The 20407-nt window shown below is 33.2% G+C and overlaps 1 protein-coding gene across 5 annotated transcripts in view; it reads right to left on the bottom strand.

Moving 5' to 3' along the window:
- The window catches only part of LOC130670782 (pikachurin), a 78435-nt gene that overhangs the window by 38572 nt on the left and 19456 nt on the right, over window positions 1-20407 (bottom strand). For all 5 annotated transcript variants that reach the window (XM_057474320.1, XM_057474312.1, XM_057474339.1 and 2 more), the window contains exons 3-5: window positions 19726-19842; window positions 8662-8900; window positions 5383-5623 (exon numbers count right to left, since the gene is read on the bottom strand). In XM_057474320.1, the coding sequence (XP_057330303.1) occupies window positions 5383-5623; window positions 8662-8900; window positions 19726-19842 (597 nt within the window). The remainder of the gene's footprint in view (window positions 1-5382; window positions 5624-8661; window positions 8901-19725; window positions 19843-20407) is intronic.

The following is a 20407-nucleotide window of genomic DNA, read 5'->3' as shown; positions in this document are numbered from 1 at the left end:
CATGTGAAAAAAAAAACATGTCTAGTAGCCAGGAAACCACAAATAAGAATTTTCAGAATCTTTAAAAAAATATTTTGGGGACTTGCGACAGAAAACTCTAAGGTTTAATTTTTTTATCCTACGTTTTGAAAGGTTATATCTACGATTTACGATTACGCAAGTCTTATTTACGTTTAGATTATCTACGATTTAAATATTGACTCGGGCGTTTTTGGTAAAAAAAAATCTCCGTATTTTTGACAAAATGAATTTTTTCAAAGGCTATGGGACGATAAGAATACCGAATCAGCCCCAGAAAGGTATCAGCTCATAATTTCAGGAAATTTTGGTCCTCGTAAGATACTTCGATGCTGCAAGTTTCAGATCTTTATCTATTACCGTTTCTGAATAAATCGACAAATACTGAAAATCAGGAAAAATTTTTATTCTCAGCACCTTGTGAATCGATTGATCTAAATACCGGATATGTTTTGGGGCATGATGAGCTTCCAAGAAAAATAATATCAGCAATTTTTACTGATTTTCAGTATTTTTCGATTTATTCAGAAACTGTAATAGATAAAGATCTGAAACTTGCAGCATCGAAGTATCTTATGAGTACCAACATTTCCTGAAATTATGAGCCCGATACCTTTCTAGGGCCGATTCGGTATTCTTATCATCCCACGGCTTTTTCTGTTAGAAAATGCTGTGATAAATAATATTTGAGCTCGTTACAAAAAATTTGAGATTGATAGCTGGTAGAATAGGGAAAACATTTTTTTTGCACATGGAAAGAAAATTTTTTTGGAAAAAAAATATTAATATTATCGTATAATGCATTTTCAAATTTTGCGTCGGGGGAAACAAATTATTTTATGACTTTTCGTTGTCTCTCCCATAAAATTTAAAGAAAGTGAGTTAGGAAATTTTCTACTGACGGTGATATATTACATCCGCACTTTTGACAGAAAATCGTTATTTTAGGAGTGTAAATTAAATTTCTATACAAAGATATTTTTTTAAAAATAATGGAGTAAATTTGAATGCATTAAATCTTCAAAAAAATTTCTTATAATTATGAATCGAGTTTACATTTATAAAATACCACAAATCACAACAGCGAATCGAAAATGTCTGAATTATTACTAAAGCAGCCGATCAAAACTTAGCCCGGCAATCTTTTGAATAAATAATCAGTTTGTATTAATATTATTTTCCAAAAATAAATCAGACAATTTTCACTGACCGGAGTATTTTTGATTGTTTTATTTTAAGAAAATGCTTTCAGTAATTTCATTAAAACATAAATTCACTTTTACTTCTTATCGTCGGTCAGTTTATTAGTGTAGACCTGGGCTCAATAGCTGGGGACACAATGGCTCACTTTCAAAATTTGTTTAAAAAAAAATTTTTCATCGTCGATTTTCATACAATTGAGAATTTTTATACATATTGTCATATATTTGACACATTTCTTCAAGTTTCAGATTGATACGAACTACCTGGGGCAAGATGGCCCAGCCTCCAAAATTTGGCAAATAAAAAAAAATTTTTCATCGTCGATTTTCATACAATTGAGAATTTTTATAGATAATATCATATATTTGATACATTTCTTCAAGTTTCAGATCAATACGAACTACCTGGGGCAAGATGGCCCAGCTTTCAAAATTTGACAAATAAAAAAAAATTTATTTGTCATTCTTTCGTCATTTAGAATTTATTGAGGATTTAGGAGCAAAATTAGTATCCGAGGTAAAATGGGACTAGAAAATTTTAAAGGCAAATTTATTTTTTGAAATAAAAATTTTTAATTTTACGCGAATCGCGTTATAAGTCCGCCTACAGGGGTGTAGGGGAATGTAATTCTAAGAATTCCTGTCCCCCACTTCTGCTCAGCAGTTGAACACCGTAACTCACACTTATAACGAGCGGACTTATAACGCGACTGGACTGTAATTATTTTTGGCCATCGTGTCCGAATGTCCTTTTCTCTAAAAATATCAATGTTCTAAAATATTTAATACTAATAAATATTTAATAACATAAATTATGATACTTAAATCATTTCGCTTCAGCTCCATTTTATTTTAAGTATCATATTTTAAATTATTCATAAATTATATTCCTACCGGTTGCCTGAACTTATCTTCCAACCATTTTTATTTTATACACAAAAATATAAATATTTAATGATAATAAGGACAAAATTAAACTTTTATAACTCGGGATGAAATACGGCCGTTACAATTAACCGAGTTAATGTGTAACGACTTTGGGATATACAGTGCAGAGTACAAGAGCAGCCCCTTTGTAACAACAATTGGGAAATATGATAGTTCTGAACCCTTTGCTACCCAGTATCACTTTACATGTGGAGAATTGAACAAGGAGCCCTTGGTCTCGAGTCTTGAGTGCTCGTACGTTAAGTTATAGGTCATTTAGAGGATGCCCTTTATGGTTTACGTGACTATACTTGATGCTAAGAAGTATAAAAATACAGTAACTCGTGTTTTGTATGTAAATAAAATCGTGTCTTAAATAAATTTAACTTACATATCTAACAATATGTATTTTTTATTCATCTTATTATAGTTTTTTTGCTTGAGAAAATGTCTAGCTGCCAATACAAATGTTCATAATCGTGGGACGTTGATATTCTGGAGACGTGTTATGCAGGATAGATGAGACACGTGTGTTGTTTTACATTACAGCGACACGTAATACTCGTAAAGGGCGGGTAGTGTGTGTGAATGTCGAGTGAAAAAGTCGATGTTTTGTCCTATGACTTTTTTTTTTTATTTTCTTTTTTTATATCGTGCACCCTCTACTGGAGTTATAAGTCTTCCAAAAGACCTCACGCTCTCTCGGCGTGTTTATATGTGACCCTGTAGTATTTTCCCTCTGGTGATGTAATGTTATGTGAAAGCTAGAGTAGTAGACTTTAACTGAGAACAGTACGTCTAGTGTATAGTTCTGTAAGGAGAATGCGAGGATATTTAATGGCTTGAGAGGGTTCATGGTGGATTGCCTCATAAACCTTTAACGGCTAAAAAAAATTTGACATAATATTTTTGTTTTCACGGGTTTTATAATTCTTTTTTTGCTACAAGTTAATTTCTGAGTTATGATCCTGATTTTGAACTTCCCGCGATGAAAATTGAAAATTTTCGAAACAGGGAAGTTATTCGGTCAGATTTTCTAAAATCTGTTTTTCATATTTCTTATACTTTTCATTCCTTCAATCATTCAACTGATGCCTTTATTTTAATCAGGATCGCCGTCTAAGAAATTCTATACACGGTAAGAAATGCATGGCGTTCAACACTATGCTGGCATGTGAAATATTCCAAGACAGTATTGTAACGAGTCCCAGAAGTATGGCGTTATTTACTATACTGTATAGTACTAGAGCTATCGTATTGCTCACATGTATGCATAGCAGCCATGGTAAAACAGCATGGCCCTGAGACCCATATACAATGCCGAGGGCACAATGCTACTAGTTTTTCCCGCCATAATTTCTGGCGTGTCAATCAGTGTATACTATCGTATTACCACCAAAAATATATAGATGTCGTTAGACTAGGTTTATCGGCCAGAAGCATTGTGGATACGGTAACGCAGTATTGGCTCGACGGCCATACTGAGATTGCGGCGTCCGTGACAACTATTGCCAATGTTACTATTCCCGCAATGGTTGAATCATCTATGCATACAATTTTATAACCTATAAAAATCTTCGATACCATACAGTATGGCGTTCACGCCCATATTGGCATAGTGATATTCGCAAAATATTTCTTACCGTGTAGAAATTCGATAGGAAATCTAGACTCAGGGCTCGGTACTTAGTCTCTAAAAACGAATTAGTGAAAATCACTATTTGGCAGTGAATAGTCACTTATTGCTAGTGAAAAGCATACCACTGTTTGAATTAGTGATATACTTTTCACTAGCAAGTAGTGAATAGTCACTAATTTCGCTATTTCATATTTAAGAGAGTAGAAAAAGAAAATTTTTCCTTTACTTTTATGCGTGCTAGTGTTCTTCCAGAAGACTTGTCTGATACCCCGAGGCCTCCAAATATTTAACGGAGGCTTAATTTTGATCCGGATCGCCGTCTAAAAAATTCTAAAGAAATTCGGTAGAAAATTTAGACTCAGGGCTCGTCGCACGTATCGGAGCAAAACGAAGTACAGATTTGAAATTTTTCTGAGTAAAGTCTCGTAAAAAAATTTAATTTTTTAACATTTCTTCGTTTCGATTTTTAAAATTTAATATCTGAAATAAATTTTTATGAAATTTTCCACAAGAACTTTCCACGCCTCTTTTTTCCTTTAACTTGCAATAGAATTGAAGTCATTAATTTTGAAACTGTCAAGCACGTGGCTAATTGTCGACACAATTGAATAATAAAAGTAATATTCTGACCGTTAGCTAATTCAGATATTTATGGTTTTAATTTATTTAGACAATGCGTGTATCTCTTAATCCCCATGCCGTAACTTGGTGTATACTTTTATCACTTGACCACGCAGCTTCACACCTCTCGTACGATAAAGTTGTTTGCTCGTTAGGCACGTGCGTACCCTAAGGCAAACTTACATCGTTATATTAACTGAGAAGAAAAACAGGCATACAAAACTCCCGAGCCGTACAAAAGTCTCAGACAAAAAAAAACTAAAAGCCAAAGACAAAGTTTTCAAAATTAAAACTAACTTGAGATTATTTAGTTACTAAAATAAAATAAAATAAAAGTTTATCTGTACAGAGAATATAAAGGACATGTATACACGTATAATTGTATTAAAAAAAAAAAAAACGAAAGTGACCCAAGAGCTAAATCCTTGAAACAAATGATCAGAAGTAGAGTGGACAGAAATTAAAGAACCAGCGTATCGGTAGCGTGAATCGTTTTCCAATAATTTGACGTCTCTTTTTTTATTTTTAATGCTTCCTTGTAGTGTCTCTCAAATCGATTTGATCCTCTCATTTAATAGTCCTTAGAGAATTTATAGCGGAAAAATGAAAAGATCCTCGTTATCTATTCCTTTCTCAAATTTACTTTTTTTCGTTATTTATATTTTTTTTTTCCTTTAATACCCAATTGGATTTATTTGGCTTCAATAAATTCTCCCGCGGGTTTTTTTGCTCAATCGATAATCGCCACAAAATTATGTTAATTTTTTTTTACTATCGAAACTCGATAGTTATTCCAATAAATTAAATTAATTACTCGCGATATTAAAACTCGCAATCCGATGTATTAATATTTGATTTGATTTAATTAATTTATTGGCTTTGATGCACGGGTGCTAATTAATTAAAAACCTTCCGTTCCAATGGACATTACATATAAAATGACAATTTATAACTACGTATGAAATATCAACAAACCGTTTTGACATCGATCCCCGGTTCTGCCGAGTGGACACTGACATCTTTGTTTGTAAGAGCTCCGCCTTGGTCTCGTGTCGTCAATACGAGCAACATCGTCTCCATTCCCATCGTCTTCCTCGTCGTTACGAAATTGCTCGACGTAACAATTTCCCGCAGCTCCACAGTCCAGAGAACAAGCTGGCTCCGTTGTCACAACGTTTTCCGTTGTTACCGGAACTTTCTGCTCCAAGTTTGGGCTCTGTAACGTAACGACATTTCAGATTAAAACTTAAAATAATTATTTTTTTTATTTAAACTTTTTATACGAGCGCTGAATTTTATATTTTACATAGAAAACTAATTTTCTTTACATTTCATTTTACTTACGGTTTAATAATTTATCTCGAGAATTAAATTCATTTTTAAATTCAATACTGAGACTTAATGCAAAGCAAAGTTTAATTAACTAAAATTTTTTTTTAAATATTTATATAAATACGCAGTAAGAAATATCGTGTCTGTATTAGAAAACGGTCCGGGTTGAATTTTTTGGATCGGTCTGAAATAAAGGGGAGAATATTTTCATACTGAAACTCTGGTTCGGAGTCAAATTTACTCCCAGGGTGGCCACAGAGAAATGATTTCAAAATTCCCTGATATTTCCCGGTTTTCCAGGAAAGTTTTCCACATTTTTCCTCGATTTAGAAATTTTATTTGTATCATTTAGATATTCAAAGTTTTTATTATATTTTAATTTTTGATAATTCAATTTGATAATTAAATCATGCGAGAAACTAGAAAAAAGAGAAATAAAATAAATTAATATTGCCTACTTTTGATTATTTGAAGTCAAAAATGTATAAGTTAAAATATTTAATAAGAAATTTTATGATTTAAATAAATTCAAAATATATTGGTTACAAAAATTAAGGGATATTAAAAAAATTTCAAATTTTTTAGTAATTTTGCAACAGTTTGTAACTCGAAGGAAAATGGTCGCACAATAAAAACAAAAAGTCAAGCTGTAGCTTCAAGTGCAAGTTTTCTGATCTGGGTCTTTAAATTTTTTATTATGCGCGGTTCCGGAGCAATCAAAAATCAATGATAATTATCGAAAAAAATTTATTGAAGCTCGAAGACCGTTTTTAAGACGAGCAAAAATTTGGTAAATTTCTTTTTCGATAGTTTTCTCAGGATTACTCCGGAACCGCACATAATAAAAAAATTTAAAGACCAGATCAGAAAACTAGACACTTGACGCCACAATTTGCCTTTTTTGTTTTTGTCGTATGACCATTTTCCTTCGAGTTACAATTTGTTGAAAATCACTTTTAAATTTGAAATTTTTTTAATATCCCTTAATTTTTGTAACTACACTGTAAAAAATCCGGAGTGAATCCGGAGTGAATTCGGAGTGAAATTAAATCCGAATTCATTCCGCATTCACTCCGCCACTCGGAGTTCCGGAGTTTTGAAAAAAATCACTCCACATGCGGAGTGAATTGGGAGTTTTTTTTAGCGGAGTGATCTCGGAGTGACGCGGATTTTATTTCACTCCCAATTCACTCCTGTCCGGAGTTTTAATACTTAAATAAATTTATACTAATTTATATTAAACTGCTAAACAATGTGTGTGTGTGTGTGTGTACGAGTGTGTGTTTGCGTGCATGTGTGTGTTTGGGTGTGTGCAGGTGTTTGTGTGCGTGTGTGCAAATGTGTGCATGTGTGCAAATTCGTGCGTGTGTGCAAATGTGTGCTTGTGTGCAAATGTGTGCGTGTGTGCAAATGTGTGCTTGTGTGCAAATGTGTGCGTGTGTGCAAATGTGTGCTTGTGTGCAAATTCGTGCGTGTGTGCAAATGTGTGCTTGTGTGCAAATGTGTGCGTGTGTGCAAATGTGTGCGTGTGTGCAAATTTGTGCGTGTGTGCGTGTGTGAAAATGTGTGCGTGTGTGTACACATGTGTGCGTGTGTGTTCGATTGTGTGCTTGTGTGCAAATGTGTGCGTGTGTGCAAATTTGTGCGTGTGTGAAAATGTGTGCGTGTGTGTACAAATGTGTGCGTGTGTGCAAATTTGTGCGTGTGCGAAAATGTGTGCATGTGTGCAAATGTGTGCTTGTGTGCAAATGTGTGCGTGTGTGCAAATTTTTGCGTCTGTGCAAATGTGTGCGTGTGTGCAAATGTGTGCTTGTGTGCAAATGTGTGCGTGTGTGCAAATGTGTGCTTGTGTGCAAATTCGTGCGTGTGTGCAAATGTGTGCTTGTGTGCAAATGTGTGCGTGTGTGCAAATGTGTGCGTGTGTGCAAATTTGTGCGTGTGTGCGTGTGTGAAAATGTGTGCGTGTGTGTACAAATGTGTGCGTGTGTGTTCGATTGTGTGCTTGTGTGCAAATGTGTGCGTGTGTGCAAATTTGTGCGTGTGTGAAAATGTGTGCGTGTGTGTACAAATGTGTGCGTGTGTGCAAATTTGTGCGTGTGCGAAAATGTGTGCATGTGTGCAAATGTGTGCTTGTGTGCAAATGTGTGCGTGTGTGCAAATTTTTGCGTCTGTGCAAATGTGTGCGTGTGTGCAAATTTGTGCGTGTGTGCGTGTGTGAAAATGTGTGCGTGTGTGTACAAATGTGTGCGTGTGTGTTCGATTGTGTGCTTGTGTGCAAATTTGTGCGTGCGTGTGTGTGCGAGTGCGCGTGTGTGCCTAAATATGTATGTGCGTATGTGTGTGCATATCAGCTGATCAATAATGTAATACGCGAATTTTTACTTCAATTTTATTGAGTGGAGTTATTTTTATTAATAGCATTTTCAAAACTCCGCTCCGGAGTGAATTTCACTCCGGAGGGATTAAATTAATAAAAAATTATCTACTCCGCGAAAACTCCCCTGCGGAGTGAATTTCACACCGAGGGGAGTGAATAATTAAAAATTCATTCACTCCGCATTCACTCCGGATTTAATCCGCATTCACTCCGCGAATTTTTTACAGTGTAGTGTATAATTTAAAATTTTTTAAATTTTGGACTGTTACAATTTAATTCCCGGATACTTTTTGAAATTCCCTGACATTTCCATGATATTTCCCGGTTGCATTCAATTCCCTGATAATTCCCGATATTCCCGGTCCGTGGCCACTCTGACTCCGAAGGGAAGTTAATTTTCTTTTTAAAACTTTGAATCGGAGTGAATGCGGACTTAAATAAAATCCGTACTCACTCCGGATTCACTCCTGATTTTTAAAATTGAAACCTGTGTTAAAAAATAAGACCAATGTTGAATATTTATTTGTAAATTCTAAATTAGTTACCTCTGATGTTGGAAAACTAATTGGATCATTCGGAATTTCATTAGATAAATCTTGAGGGTTTTTTCTGTCTGTTAGATTCAATTTTTCTCTCAGTGATTCCAAACGTACTGTAAACAATGAGTCTGGCATATAGTAAATATTTTCTTTTCCATCGATTGTTATTTCCGTTTCTTCATCGCTGTCGGTGTCATCGAACGGATCGCGTGAATCAGTCGCCGATGGTGACGTCGAATTTAATTCTGTAATAAATAAAATATTAATTAATTAATTAATTATTTATTGTAATGAGTGATAAAAATAAATGAAATTTATAATTAGTAAATCCTTGGATAAACGCATTTAAATTATCGTCTCTTAGTTATTGATGTAAAGAAAAAGAGGATGAGGGGTTGTTCGTCCCCTAAGTTAGCAGAACTAAACCCGGAGACAGGCTCATTAAATTCCGAGTGGCGAGAGATTCTCTCAACGAACGATTTTACGGCAAATTGCCCATTTTGCCTTTTACTTGCGACAAAGTAGTGTCTCTTACTGTTAAAAAGAATAAGAATACCAACGCGGCAGTGGCAATAAGAAAAGTTAAGTAAATTTTGTTCATCTTTTAACTTTGACAAAAAAATTTACAAGGGAGCCCAGAGCTAAAGTAGACACTGGGGTGAAATGATCCGTCGTTAAATTTTTTCCAGATCTTTGTTATTTAAATTTTCTTCGATCAAGCCTCTCTAAATTACACTAAAATTCCGGGTAAAATGAACCGCTTAAAAAAATTTCCCATCAAAATTTTGAAAACTGCATTTCTGGCCCGTACGAAAAAAATATATATCCGGATATCCCATACAAAGTTTGGAAATTGGCCCTAGATTGGGCCATTACTAGGCCAAGAATGTCGATTAATGGCTCAGCAATGGAAATTTTCATTGGCCGATAAACGGCTTATAGTCGGGATGATAACCTCGGCCCATTAATGGCGCTCGACTATCGGCCGATTAATGGTAGCCAGCAATCAGCCAAGCAAGCAAATAGATTTAATTATTAAAAAATTTTATTTTTATTATCCTAGTAGAATTCATGATCATTAACGTTTAAACTACCCAGAGAGGAAAGTACCACGGGCCCAGGCTTGGCCCAGACTTGGCCCAACTTTGTAGAACCTTGGGCCAGGCTTGTAAGCCAGTCTTGGCCCAGCCTTGGTAGAAGCCTGGAATGATAATCTCGGGCCAAGCCTGGTTGCCAGACCTGGCCCAGGCTTCCAGGAAACGAATAAATTTAATTAAAAAAAATTTATTATTATTATCCTAGTAGAATTCATGATCATTAACGTTTTAATTATCTAAGGGAGGAAAATGATGTGAAAAAAACTTGGTGAAAATTCTGCCGGGCTCTGGGCGCGAACTGCCGTCCTTCTGATTGCTGGGTCTGAACACTGGCTACTGGACGAACCTACTAATGTTGAGCTGATACTTTAATATGATCTACTTATTCAGTCTACTTCAACAACAATCATCATGGAACACTGATTCACCAACAGTGGCCCAACGTTGCGAACCGATAATCGGCCAGTCGTAAGCAGCCATTCATCGGCCAGCCATCGGCAGCGTCGTTTAAAAAATTAAACGGCTGCCGGTAATTAACCAGGTTTGGGCCATTACTATTTGCCAATGCTTGGCCGAGTGACGGCAGTCAGACATCGGCCGATCTACGGCATTTTTTTCACTAACGGCGACTTTGTATGGGATATCCTGGTAAATCTGCATATATGAGACATATATTTACATATATGTTGCATATATGCAACATATTCCAGATTTGCCCGGATATATATATTTTTCGTATGGGGGGGGGGGACTTGCACGAGTCCCTCGTCTCTAGACCCCGAACAAAATTTTTTTTTGTATGGCCATTTTGTCCCCGATTTCCAAATATATATATTTGAGTATATTTTGTATTATTTTTTTTAAAACATATTTTTTTCCGTAACGCATCCTCGAGAGAGTCTAAGGGGTTTTAGAGTATTTGTAAAGAAAGTGCACTCGTCTATTTTTTATTCACAACACAAAAGTGGTCTCGCGATACTACCCCTGCAGACTGGCTAGGGTGATAAAAGATACGGTAGTTGTATTGTTCTATTGTTACATATACGCGTTTGTTGTCGTTGTGCGGAAGTGAAATGCATCGGTAGTGCACAGGTCCGTTGTATCGGAGCTGAATTGAGGTGAAAGACACTCGTATATGTACTTTTATACTCAGTATACTGACCACAGTGTTTCTTTAAAATTGTTTTTCTATTTACCCGGTAACCGGGAACTGGCGACCGGTTACGGATCTACAGCTAAACGACTTCATCGTCGGTTTTTTAGAAAAACCTGAAAAGGAACTTACGATTAATCTTATTGATTAAATGTCGGGGGTGAAAATAGTAATGAATAGAATTTAAGTATATATGTATATATATATAGAGCATGTGGTTAAGGAAAATATTGCGTGGTCATTTAGATAAATAGATTTGGAATTGAAAAAAAAGGATCGATGTGAATAAACTATTTAGGGAAAAATTTCATTAAATTGTAGAGAAAATTTTCTTTTATTATTTTTAATTAAATACACTGGTCACAAAAATTAAAGGATAGAAAACAAATTCCAAATTTTTGAGGGATTTTCAACGTACTGTAACTCGGTGAAAAATGGTCGTAGATTAAAAATAAAAGAAGCAAATTATAGCCTCAAGTTTCTAGTTTTCAGATCGGGCTTTAAATTTTTTTATCATAAACGGTTCCAGAGAAATCATAAGAAAACTGACGCAAAAAAAATTTCCAAAATTTTGCTCGTCTTCGAAAAAGTCCATGGGCTTTTTCACCGAGTTACAGCATAATGAAATTCACTCAAAAATTTGGAATTTTTTTTATATCCTTAATTTTTGTGACCAGTGTATTTAATTTTTTGAGTTTTGTAAAGATGACGGATAGAAATCTGAGTAATTTTTAATTTGAAAATTTTTTTTAGACCAGACTAATTTTGAAAATTAAGTCAGCAGTTTTTTTATTGACTTTAAAGTTTCAAAAAAACCGTAATCGGTTCATTTGGTCGAAGGATCATAAGCTGGACTATTATAATTTTAAAAAATAATGATTTTTCTTTTGGTCTTTGAATAGCGCGACTAAGTCTGATTGGATATGAAATTTAATGAGATCTGTCTCGATGAACTCTTTCAATTACGATGGATTTTATACAAATCGATCAATTAGTTCAACAAATAATTCTCAATTAAATTCAAAAATAATAATTATTTTAAATAAATTTTATTTTTTCTGTTTTTTTAAATTGACGAGTTTAATTAAAAAATCCATTGCATTTACAGAGCTCGACACTGTTTGACAAACAATGACGATATTCAAATATATGGTAAATTAATTACACAACTTTTTGCATTTCAAAAAAAATATTTCTACAATTTATTTAAAAAATTTAAAAACTAAAAATTTCATTACGTAATTTTTTATTAAATGATTTTAATTAGAAATAAAATACTTGGTTTTAATTATACCCGAAAACAATTTTTTTTCTTCGTTAATTAAATTAAATTTTTATTGATTAATTTTTTAAATTTTATTAATTAATCGTCTAAATATTAACGAGAGAAATTTAATATTTTATAATTTACGATATTAATTAAATAATAATGAACACTCGTAAAAATTTGAGGAGAGAACGCGGATTGTGTTCGGAGTAAATGCGCAGATGTCTGTTTATTTATTTCATCCCCTCGGAGTAAAATTTACTCCGATTTTATTTTAATATTAAAACTCCGAATCGGAGTGAATGCGAACTCAAATAAAATCCAGTTTACCCTTAAAACACCCCTAGAAAAACTAATTTCCCATTTACTCCGTACATGCACTGAAAAAAATAATCGGTAGCAGCTACCGATTGGCAATCAGTAGCCGCTACCGATAATTTCGGTAGCATTTACCGATTTTTCTTCGGTAGCTGCTAGAGATTTCAATCGGTAGCTGTTACCGATTAATTCGGTAGCTATTCCCGATTTTTTTGGTATCAGTTACGTACACACACACACACACACACACACACACATACACACACACACATACACACACACACACACACACACACACACACACACACACACACACACACACACACACACACACACACACACACACACACATTTTCAATCGGTAACTGCTACCGAAGTAACCGGTAACAGCTACCGATTCTTTTGGTAGCCGTTACCGATTGGTAATCGGTAGCAGCTACTGAAATAGTCGGTAGCAGCTACTGAAATAATCGGTAGCAGCTACTGAAATAATCGGTAGCAGCTACTGAAATAATCGGTAGCAGCTACTAAAATAATCGGTAGCAGCTACTGAAATAATCGGTAGCAGCTACTGAAATAATCGGTAGCAGCTACTGAAATAATTGGTAGCGGCTACCGAAAAATAATCGGTAGCAGCTACTGAAATAATCGGTAGCAGCTACTGAAATAATTAGGAGCGGCTACTGAAAAATAATCGGTAGCTGCTACTGATTCTTTTTTTCAGTGCGGAGTAATTTTTTGTAAAAACTCCGAAACTCCGAGCTAAGGAGTGAATTTGGATTTAAATAAAATCCGTAATCACTTCGAATTTATTCCCGATTTTTTATAGTATACGATAAATCCAAAAAAAAAAAAAATATCTCTTCTGAATAATGAATTTAAAAATATTATCAATCGTTAGAATAAATAGATTATAGGATTATAAATATCCAACTAGTAAATGAAATAATCTTGTCCGAGTACTTTGAAATATTAATTGAATAAATAAGTTAAATATAATATTTAAAAATCCCACAATAACGAATTAAACATGAGAAATGAATAGTATCCCACCGATGAGTTTCCGTTAAGCGGAAATTAGAGCGAACGATTCATGGGATATTTGCGCACGCATATGTGCGGTTATATAGAGTGCGATGTGGAGATGAGAGATGATATATATATGGATAGATGGCTAGATATATACATACGTATATTAAAACGAATAGAATGATGGTACAGAGACCGAGAGATTGGATGTTACGGTTGCGCAAGAACGCACACGTAACTGCAGAAGGTGACTCGAGAGGGTGTACACGGGGTTGAATCCGCGTCACTCTTGGCAAATCGATAGCACCCAGTAACCACAACTGAACGATACTACCTCTGAATAAATCAGTATCTATATATTTCAATACCATATACATACATATACATATATGTATATTTGCCTTACAATCAATTATTGTAAAAAAAAAATTAATTTAATTCACTAAAAAAAAGTTCAACAAATTGTTGATAAAAAAAAAAAAATTATTCCGCCTCCGTAAATATTAAATTATAAATTTTCAGTCTGTTGTTACGGCTTTAATTATGACGCAGAATAAGTTGGGAAAAATTGCAGCAAATCCGGAAGAGACGCGTGATAATAAATCTGGGGATGAAAAAATTAAGGGTTTGATGAAAAAATTCCTATTCTTAATTATTATAATTATTTTTTTTTTTTTTTTTGGGGGGGTATTTCATCTTTTTTTTTGACAGCGTGATTGTTATTAAAATATCGAGTTAACGATCCTTGAAGTTTATTAGAGATAAGGCGGGAAAAATAAAATAAAATCTACATTCATACTGTGAAGATGTAAAGAAAGGGAACAAGTATTAAGTTTCAGAGTGTGGGCTAAAGTTTTTGGTATAAAGTTATATATCAGGGAAACACAATGATGGTATCGTAAAGTCTTATGTAAGAGAATATGTATCTATATATATATGTATCTATGATGGAAGCAAAATCGGTTGATACATAAATTTGAAACTTGGATGACTTTAGAAATTTCAAGACTTGATAGCTACCTAAACTTTTCAGACAATCGAGTACTTGACAAATGTACTGATAGTTTAATACTCTGTAATATTGTGTCTATATAACTTAGCATCTATACATTATGCATCAAAATATATATGTATATAATAGTAGAAGGGAGAGCCAGGGGAAAATGAAACACCACTTTAATGAAAATTGTTTCTCTGTTTGTAAACATTTACGGTAACAGAAATCCTAGAGCGAATTGGCCACTTCCGGTAGCGCAGTCAAAATTTTTAGTGAAAAAATTGACCGGGTAATTTGAATCAATAAAAAAAATTTGGTTCTAATTTATATAGAAATCACTGCACGTCGTGATCGATTTGCCCCCAACTCTGGGTCTGGTACATAAAAATTTTTCCTTTGGTGTCACATTTTACCCTGAGTTTCTAAATGAACTTGTTGGTTGAACAAAGTAATAAAAATTTCCATAATGAATGTAAACTTATTATGGATTTTATAATTTTCCAAAAATTTGAATTTATATATATTGTATATATGTATGTGTATATTCAATTTAGTATTTTAATTACTCAGTTCATCCACCAGTCCAATTAACAATCGTCAACACAACGTGATCACAAGTGTATGTGTGATTGCATTTACACACAAACGGAATATAAAGTGGCTTGTTTTATAATATGTTTAATTTCGTCTGTCATCAGCTCGTTGAAAAAATTAATTATAAATTATTTTTATTTTCAAATTTTAATTAAATATTGTCAGTGTCAGTCTCAGTCGATTCACTTCTTATAATATACAGCTGATCTGTTACTGTAAGATGTTTTTGTGTTTTTTGGAAGCCGTTCCGTATTGGGTGGCTTGAAAACGGCTTAGAAGATTCGATAAAAATTTTTCCAATTTTTTGGAAAATATTTCATGAAAAAATTAATCAGTGTCATCAATACGATTTTTAATTATCGGTTTTTGAATTTAAAAAAATAAATCGAATTTTCTATTCGCAGCAAAAATTATTTTTTCATTTTTGGACAAAATTGGGTGTCTCCAAAAAAGTGAAAAATATTTTTTTTACTCCTGCCAAATTTATAAATTTAGTAAAAAAAAATATGACGTAATTTCGATGAACAAGCGACAAAAAAATTTTGGTAAAAATTTCTAAAAATTTCAAATTTTCTATGTACCGGAAATGAAAAATTTATGTAATTTGACTGCTTAAAGGGTAGTTAGGAGTGGCCTGCAATTTTCAGCTGACATACTAGCTTGTATGTGAGACATTACAAAAATAGATTCACTAGATTTTTTACTTTTCGTTTTGTTTTTTATTTTCGTTCCACAAAAAACGTTTCGATCTTCAGCTACACATTTTCCAAAAAAGTTCTGAGCGATTTTAAAAAACGGTATTTATGTGATAAAATAGAACATTTATTGGACCGGTCGTTTCCGCAAGTGTAAAACCAACAAGTGAGAATTTATAGGCATGTATTATAAATCCATTGAGAAACAATGATCTAACTGTAAATCCAATGAATTATCCTCCAAGTGGCGATTGTAGGGAAGATTTACTGCCGAACGTTTATAAATTGGTAAAGAAAAACTGAAATTAATTACTTTCACTTAAAAAGCTAATTCCAATTGCATCATCAATAATACTAAGTAGCCAAGCCGGTAAATTTGATCACATAAAATTCAAAAATTTACTTTACATCTTATAGTATAAATTAAGTCGTCGTATTATTAACTATTTAAACATCTCCCCGGAGTAGTATAACATTAAAAGGAGATTGGAGTTTCAGATAGGGAAGTAAGCGATTTCCCCTAAAACTAACGGGCTTTTTATTCAAATTTCTGTTAAAAATATTGTGTCTCAATTAACTACAATAGTTATGAGAGCCATTGTCAACAAATGTAAGCTAAGTTAATTAATTAACAGAGGGTAAGTTGTACATATGTCTTAGTGTCAACTAGATTAACTTCAATCCGCCTTATTCCCTTACATTTATTATCTCTTACACACATATATAGATATATATATATATATATATACTTAAGTCATACAACATTTATCACTAACACAATTTAGCGGTTTCTCTAATTAAATACCATTCGTTTATAAGCTTCTGTTTTCTCACTTCCACCAATCCACCTCGTTTTAATTATACAAGAGATATATACGTTATCGCTAGCTATTTCTCTAAGGCTTCAAATATATAAGATATTTTGACGTCTACTTCAATAATTATATTTCATACTGTCCAGTTTCAATTGCATATTCAATCATATTACAAATATTTTAGGCAATTATTTTGTAAATCAATTTTGAGATTTGGATCAATTGTCATTATTTTCAAAATTTTGTAATTTTGGATAGTAAATTTTAATTTGTAATTTCAAAATAATTGATAAGAAGTCATTGAATCCGGTAAAGAAAATCCTGACATTTTCTACGAATAATTTTATTGGATTCTAAAGGATCGAAGTAATCACCCGTGAAGCGGAAGGTCGCCGGTTCGATTCCGGTCCGAGGTATTTTTTTATAGAACTTAATTTAATTTTTTTTGAAGACGAATTTTTGAATCCTTACTACTGGAAATAAAGTAAATTTATTTTTCGTTAATCCTACATACGATAAATATGAAAAACTTTGTTGACAACTTTAAATTTCAAAATTCTAAAACTGTGAAGTCGCTTGATTTGAAATTCATGTGACCCAATATCTAGATTAAAAATTAATAAGTAAACTTGTGTACTCGATCAGACAAAATTCAAAACAAGTTTTCGGAGACGCTGTTATAAAAATTATGCATAAAGTCAAAATATTTTCCAATATTATTAAAATTCAATGAACTTCAGTAAGTTTAAGAAAGTTTAAAATTGTCTTCTCGAAGTTTCACGCTGTCTTCAACACGGTGACGATTTTTGAAACGCGTTCTTTTATACAAGAATTCAACATAAATTTTAGTAATTACTGATAATAATAATAAATGCAGATAAATATATGACAGATTTATAATGAGACTTATCATGGAACACTAGTGTGCATAGGGATCTCAGTTTCGAGATGGCTATTACGATTCTACGATATCATTTGTCACTTCATATATGCTATGTATATATATTTATATATGTGTATGTACACAGAGATTCATGACAATTGATAAAGGACCATCTGTCGTGACTGAAAACTCTCATGCTCTATTACGTTAAAATTGTCGTCCATTGCCATTGGCACTCACCCACCCACACACCCACACACACGTAAATATGGACGTAGATAAAATTATTTGATATATATATAAAAAAGTAAACTATTGAACTAGCAAAAATACATTTCGCTTTATATAGTTGATACTTGAGTTATAAAATTTTTTAACCCGGAACTCGAAGTATCTACAATATGTACGTGTTGTGCATGTGTGTCTGTATGTGATAAGCGGCTATCTCGACACCTCGAGAATAACAAAAAAATCCAATATGTTGTGTAGATAGACGGAGAGAGAGGGAGAGATCGAAAGTGTTTAAGAAGTGTTTCTCATATTTTTTCCTCTTGACATTTTACCCCGAACTTTAGATAATAAAAATTGAAAGTCCTCAGATAAAATAGACCTTACGAGACAATTTAATAACACTCTATTACTTAAATTTCTTATAGTGGTAAGAGCTTTTTTAACTTCCCGCTAAGAAAATTTAAAATTTAAAAAAAGGAAGTTATTGGTTTCGGTCCGATTTTTGAAAATCGAGTTTTCATCAGATTTCGACGTTTTGAGGTCCTAGAAAGCTATTCTGACTATTCCCGGATGGACCGTGTGTATGTGTGTGTGTGTGTAAGCTTTTTTTGTCCGACGATATCTTTGGAACGAATCAACCGATTTGAACGTACTTGGTGGCAATCGAAAGGGCTCACCAAAACTTAGAATTGATTAGATTTTGGGGTAGATCACCTGAGTCAAAAAACAAATTCTAGTTTAGTCCTCAAAAGCCTCAATTCTTTTGATGTTCTATTTGCCGCCCAGAAAGTAACTCTAGTATTCAAAATCCTCAATTAGAACTATGAGGTCCAAATACGAATAATTTATCGATTTTGAATTATAACTGACCTCAAAATCCTTGAATGAAAAGTTATACTTCGGACTTTGAAAAATTTTGGATAAAAAAGGGAGGGCAGAGAATACGAATGAGACTTTTGAGGTTCAAATGTGAATAAATTATTCCTGTATGTTTTGAGTATTTTGAGGCTCTAATCCAGATTATGTTATTCCAGTTTAGTCCTCAAAGTGGTCAAATGGGTCATAACTACTACTTTGAGAACTAAACTAGGATAACTTTCTACTGTTGTCAATCTTAAAATTCTAAATTGATCTTCAAAACCTCATTGAGAACTTTGAGACTTGAATCCGAATTTGTTTTTCGACTTGGGCGGTCATGTAGTTTACGAGTTATACGAAGAACAAGAATACAAATTTTCTTTTGTTTTTGGTTTTTTGCGTATAACTTATAAACCACTTGCCCAATACGTCTCAAACGGTAATCATTTTTAAGTCTTGTTGAGCCCTTTCGATTGCCACCAAGAACTTCAAATCGATTCATTCCTCCAAAGATATCGTCAGACAAAAATTATAATTTTTCAGTGAAGCTATGTTTTACCGGCCTAACAAATTTTGAGCTCGAACAGCTCAAAAATTTACTTAATAATGTTTCCGAGTTCCCTGAGCTCAAAAACAGGGGGAAGTTTTTGGGCTGGTCCGCAGGGTCAGGCGGTTTTCAAATTTTTTTTATTTATTCTCCCACTCTCTGTCTATCCGTCTACACTTTTTGATAAACTTTCATGTGGCACTTGTGCTAATGTAATGAGATAAATTTCGAATTTCTAAGGACTTCTGTATCTGTTATTTAATGGACTCCTCAATAAAGTTTTCATAGAGAGCTATGGTTGCTTGGTTGCTAACAGTCATATTCGACTTTCAAATTGACGCACCGGGACCCAGACCGAGGACGATGAATAAATGGATGTCGGGCTCTTGAATTACTCGAGTGGCCGAGGTTTATTTGATAAACAATTTATAATTGTCACATGTCTGTATAATTAATTAATTAAATTAATTATATTTCTACACTTCAATTATTATTATTTTATCAAATAAACTAAATTTAATAAAAAAAGACATTATTCAGCTTTTTATATTAAATATTACGAAAAAAATAGTATGAAATAACTTACTTGCACAACTGTATCCATTTTTGTGAAGGATAAATCCATCTTTGCAATCACACTCATACATCCCATCGTGAAGTTCGTAACACAGCTGCTCGCAGGGTGAATTGTGACCGCATCTTCCTGCAATAAATCACGTTGGATTATTTTTTAAATATTTTTATATTATTATTTACCCACATATTTTTTTGACAAATAGTATAATGTGAGTAATTGGCTGAATAAATAAATGGCGAGAGCTTAAATTATTAATTTTTTTTTCAACTATGACGTGGAAATTAATTTATTTCTAAAGTTAACACGTTATTATAAATATTAATTATCACTTGGTTATGTGTTAATTGTTAAAAATAAATATAACATGTACTGACAATAAATTTTAGTGTAACATCCAACGTTTTTTAACTCGCGCAATACAATTTCACATTGTGGTCATGTCGGTCGTACGACCTGTCACGTTGGTTATCTATCTATATATATATATATATATACATATATATGTATGTATACATGTATGAACATATAATTCCATAGCCGTGATACTCAAGCGGAAAAGATTTCCAGGCATTTGAATGCTTCAATTTCCCGGCAGAAATTTTCAAACAAATTTTCCGCAACTAAAATGCAAAATCAACAAAATATTTTTACAATACACCAAATAAACTATTCAATCGCTTTTGTTCAGTAG

The sequence above is a fragment of the Microplitis mediator genome, chromosome 1, assembly GCF_029852145.1.
Source record: "Microplitis mediator isolate UGA2020A chromosome 1, iyMicMedi2.1, whole genome shotgun sequence".
Taxonomy (NCBI): Eukaryota; Metazoa; Arthropoda; class Insecta; order Hymenoptera; family Braconidae; genus Microplitis; species Microplitis mediator.
Note: the sequence above shows the minus strand (reverse complement) of the source record. Positions and strands in the feature narration are given on the sequence as shown.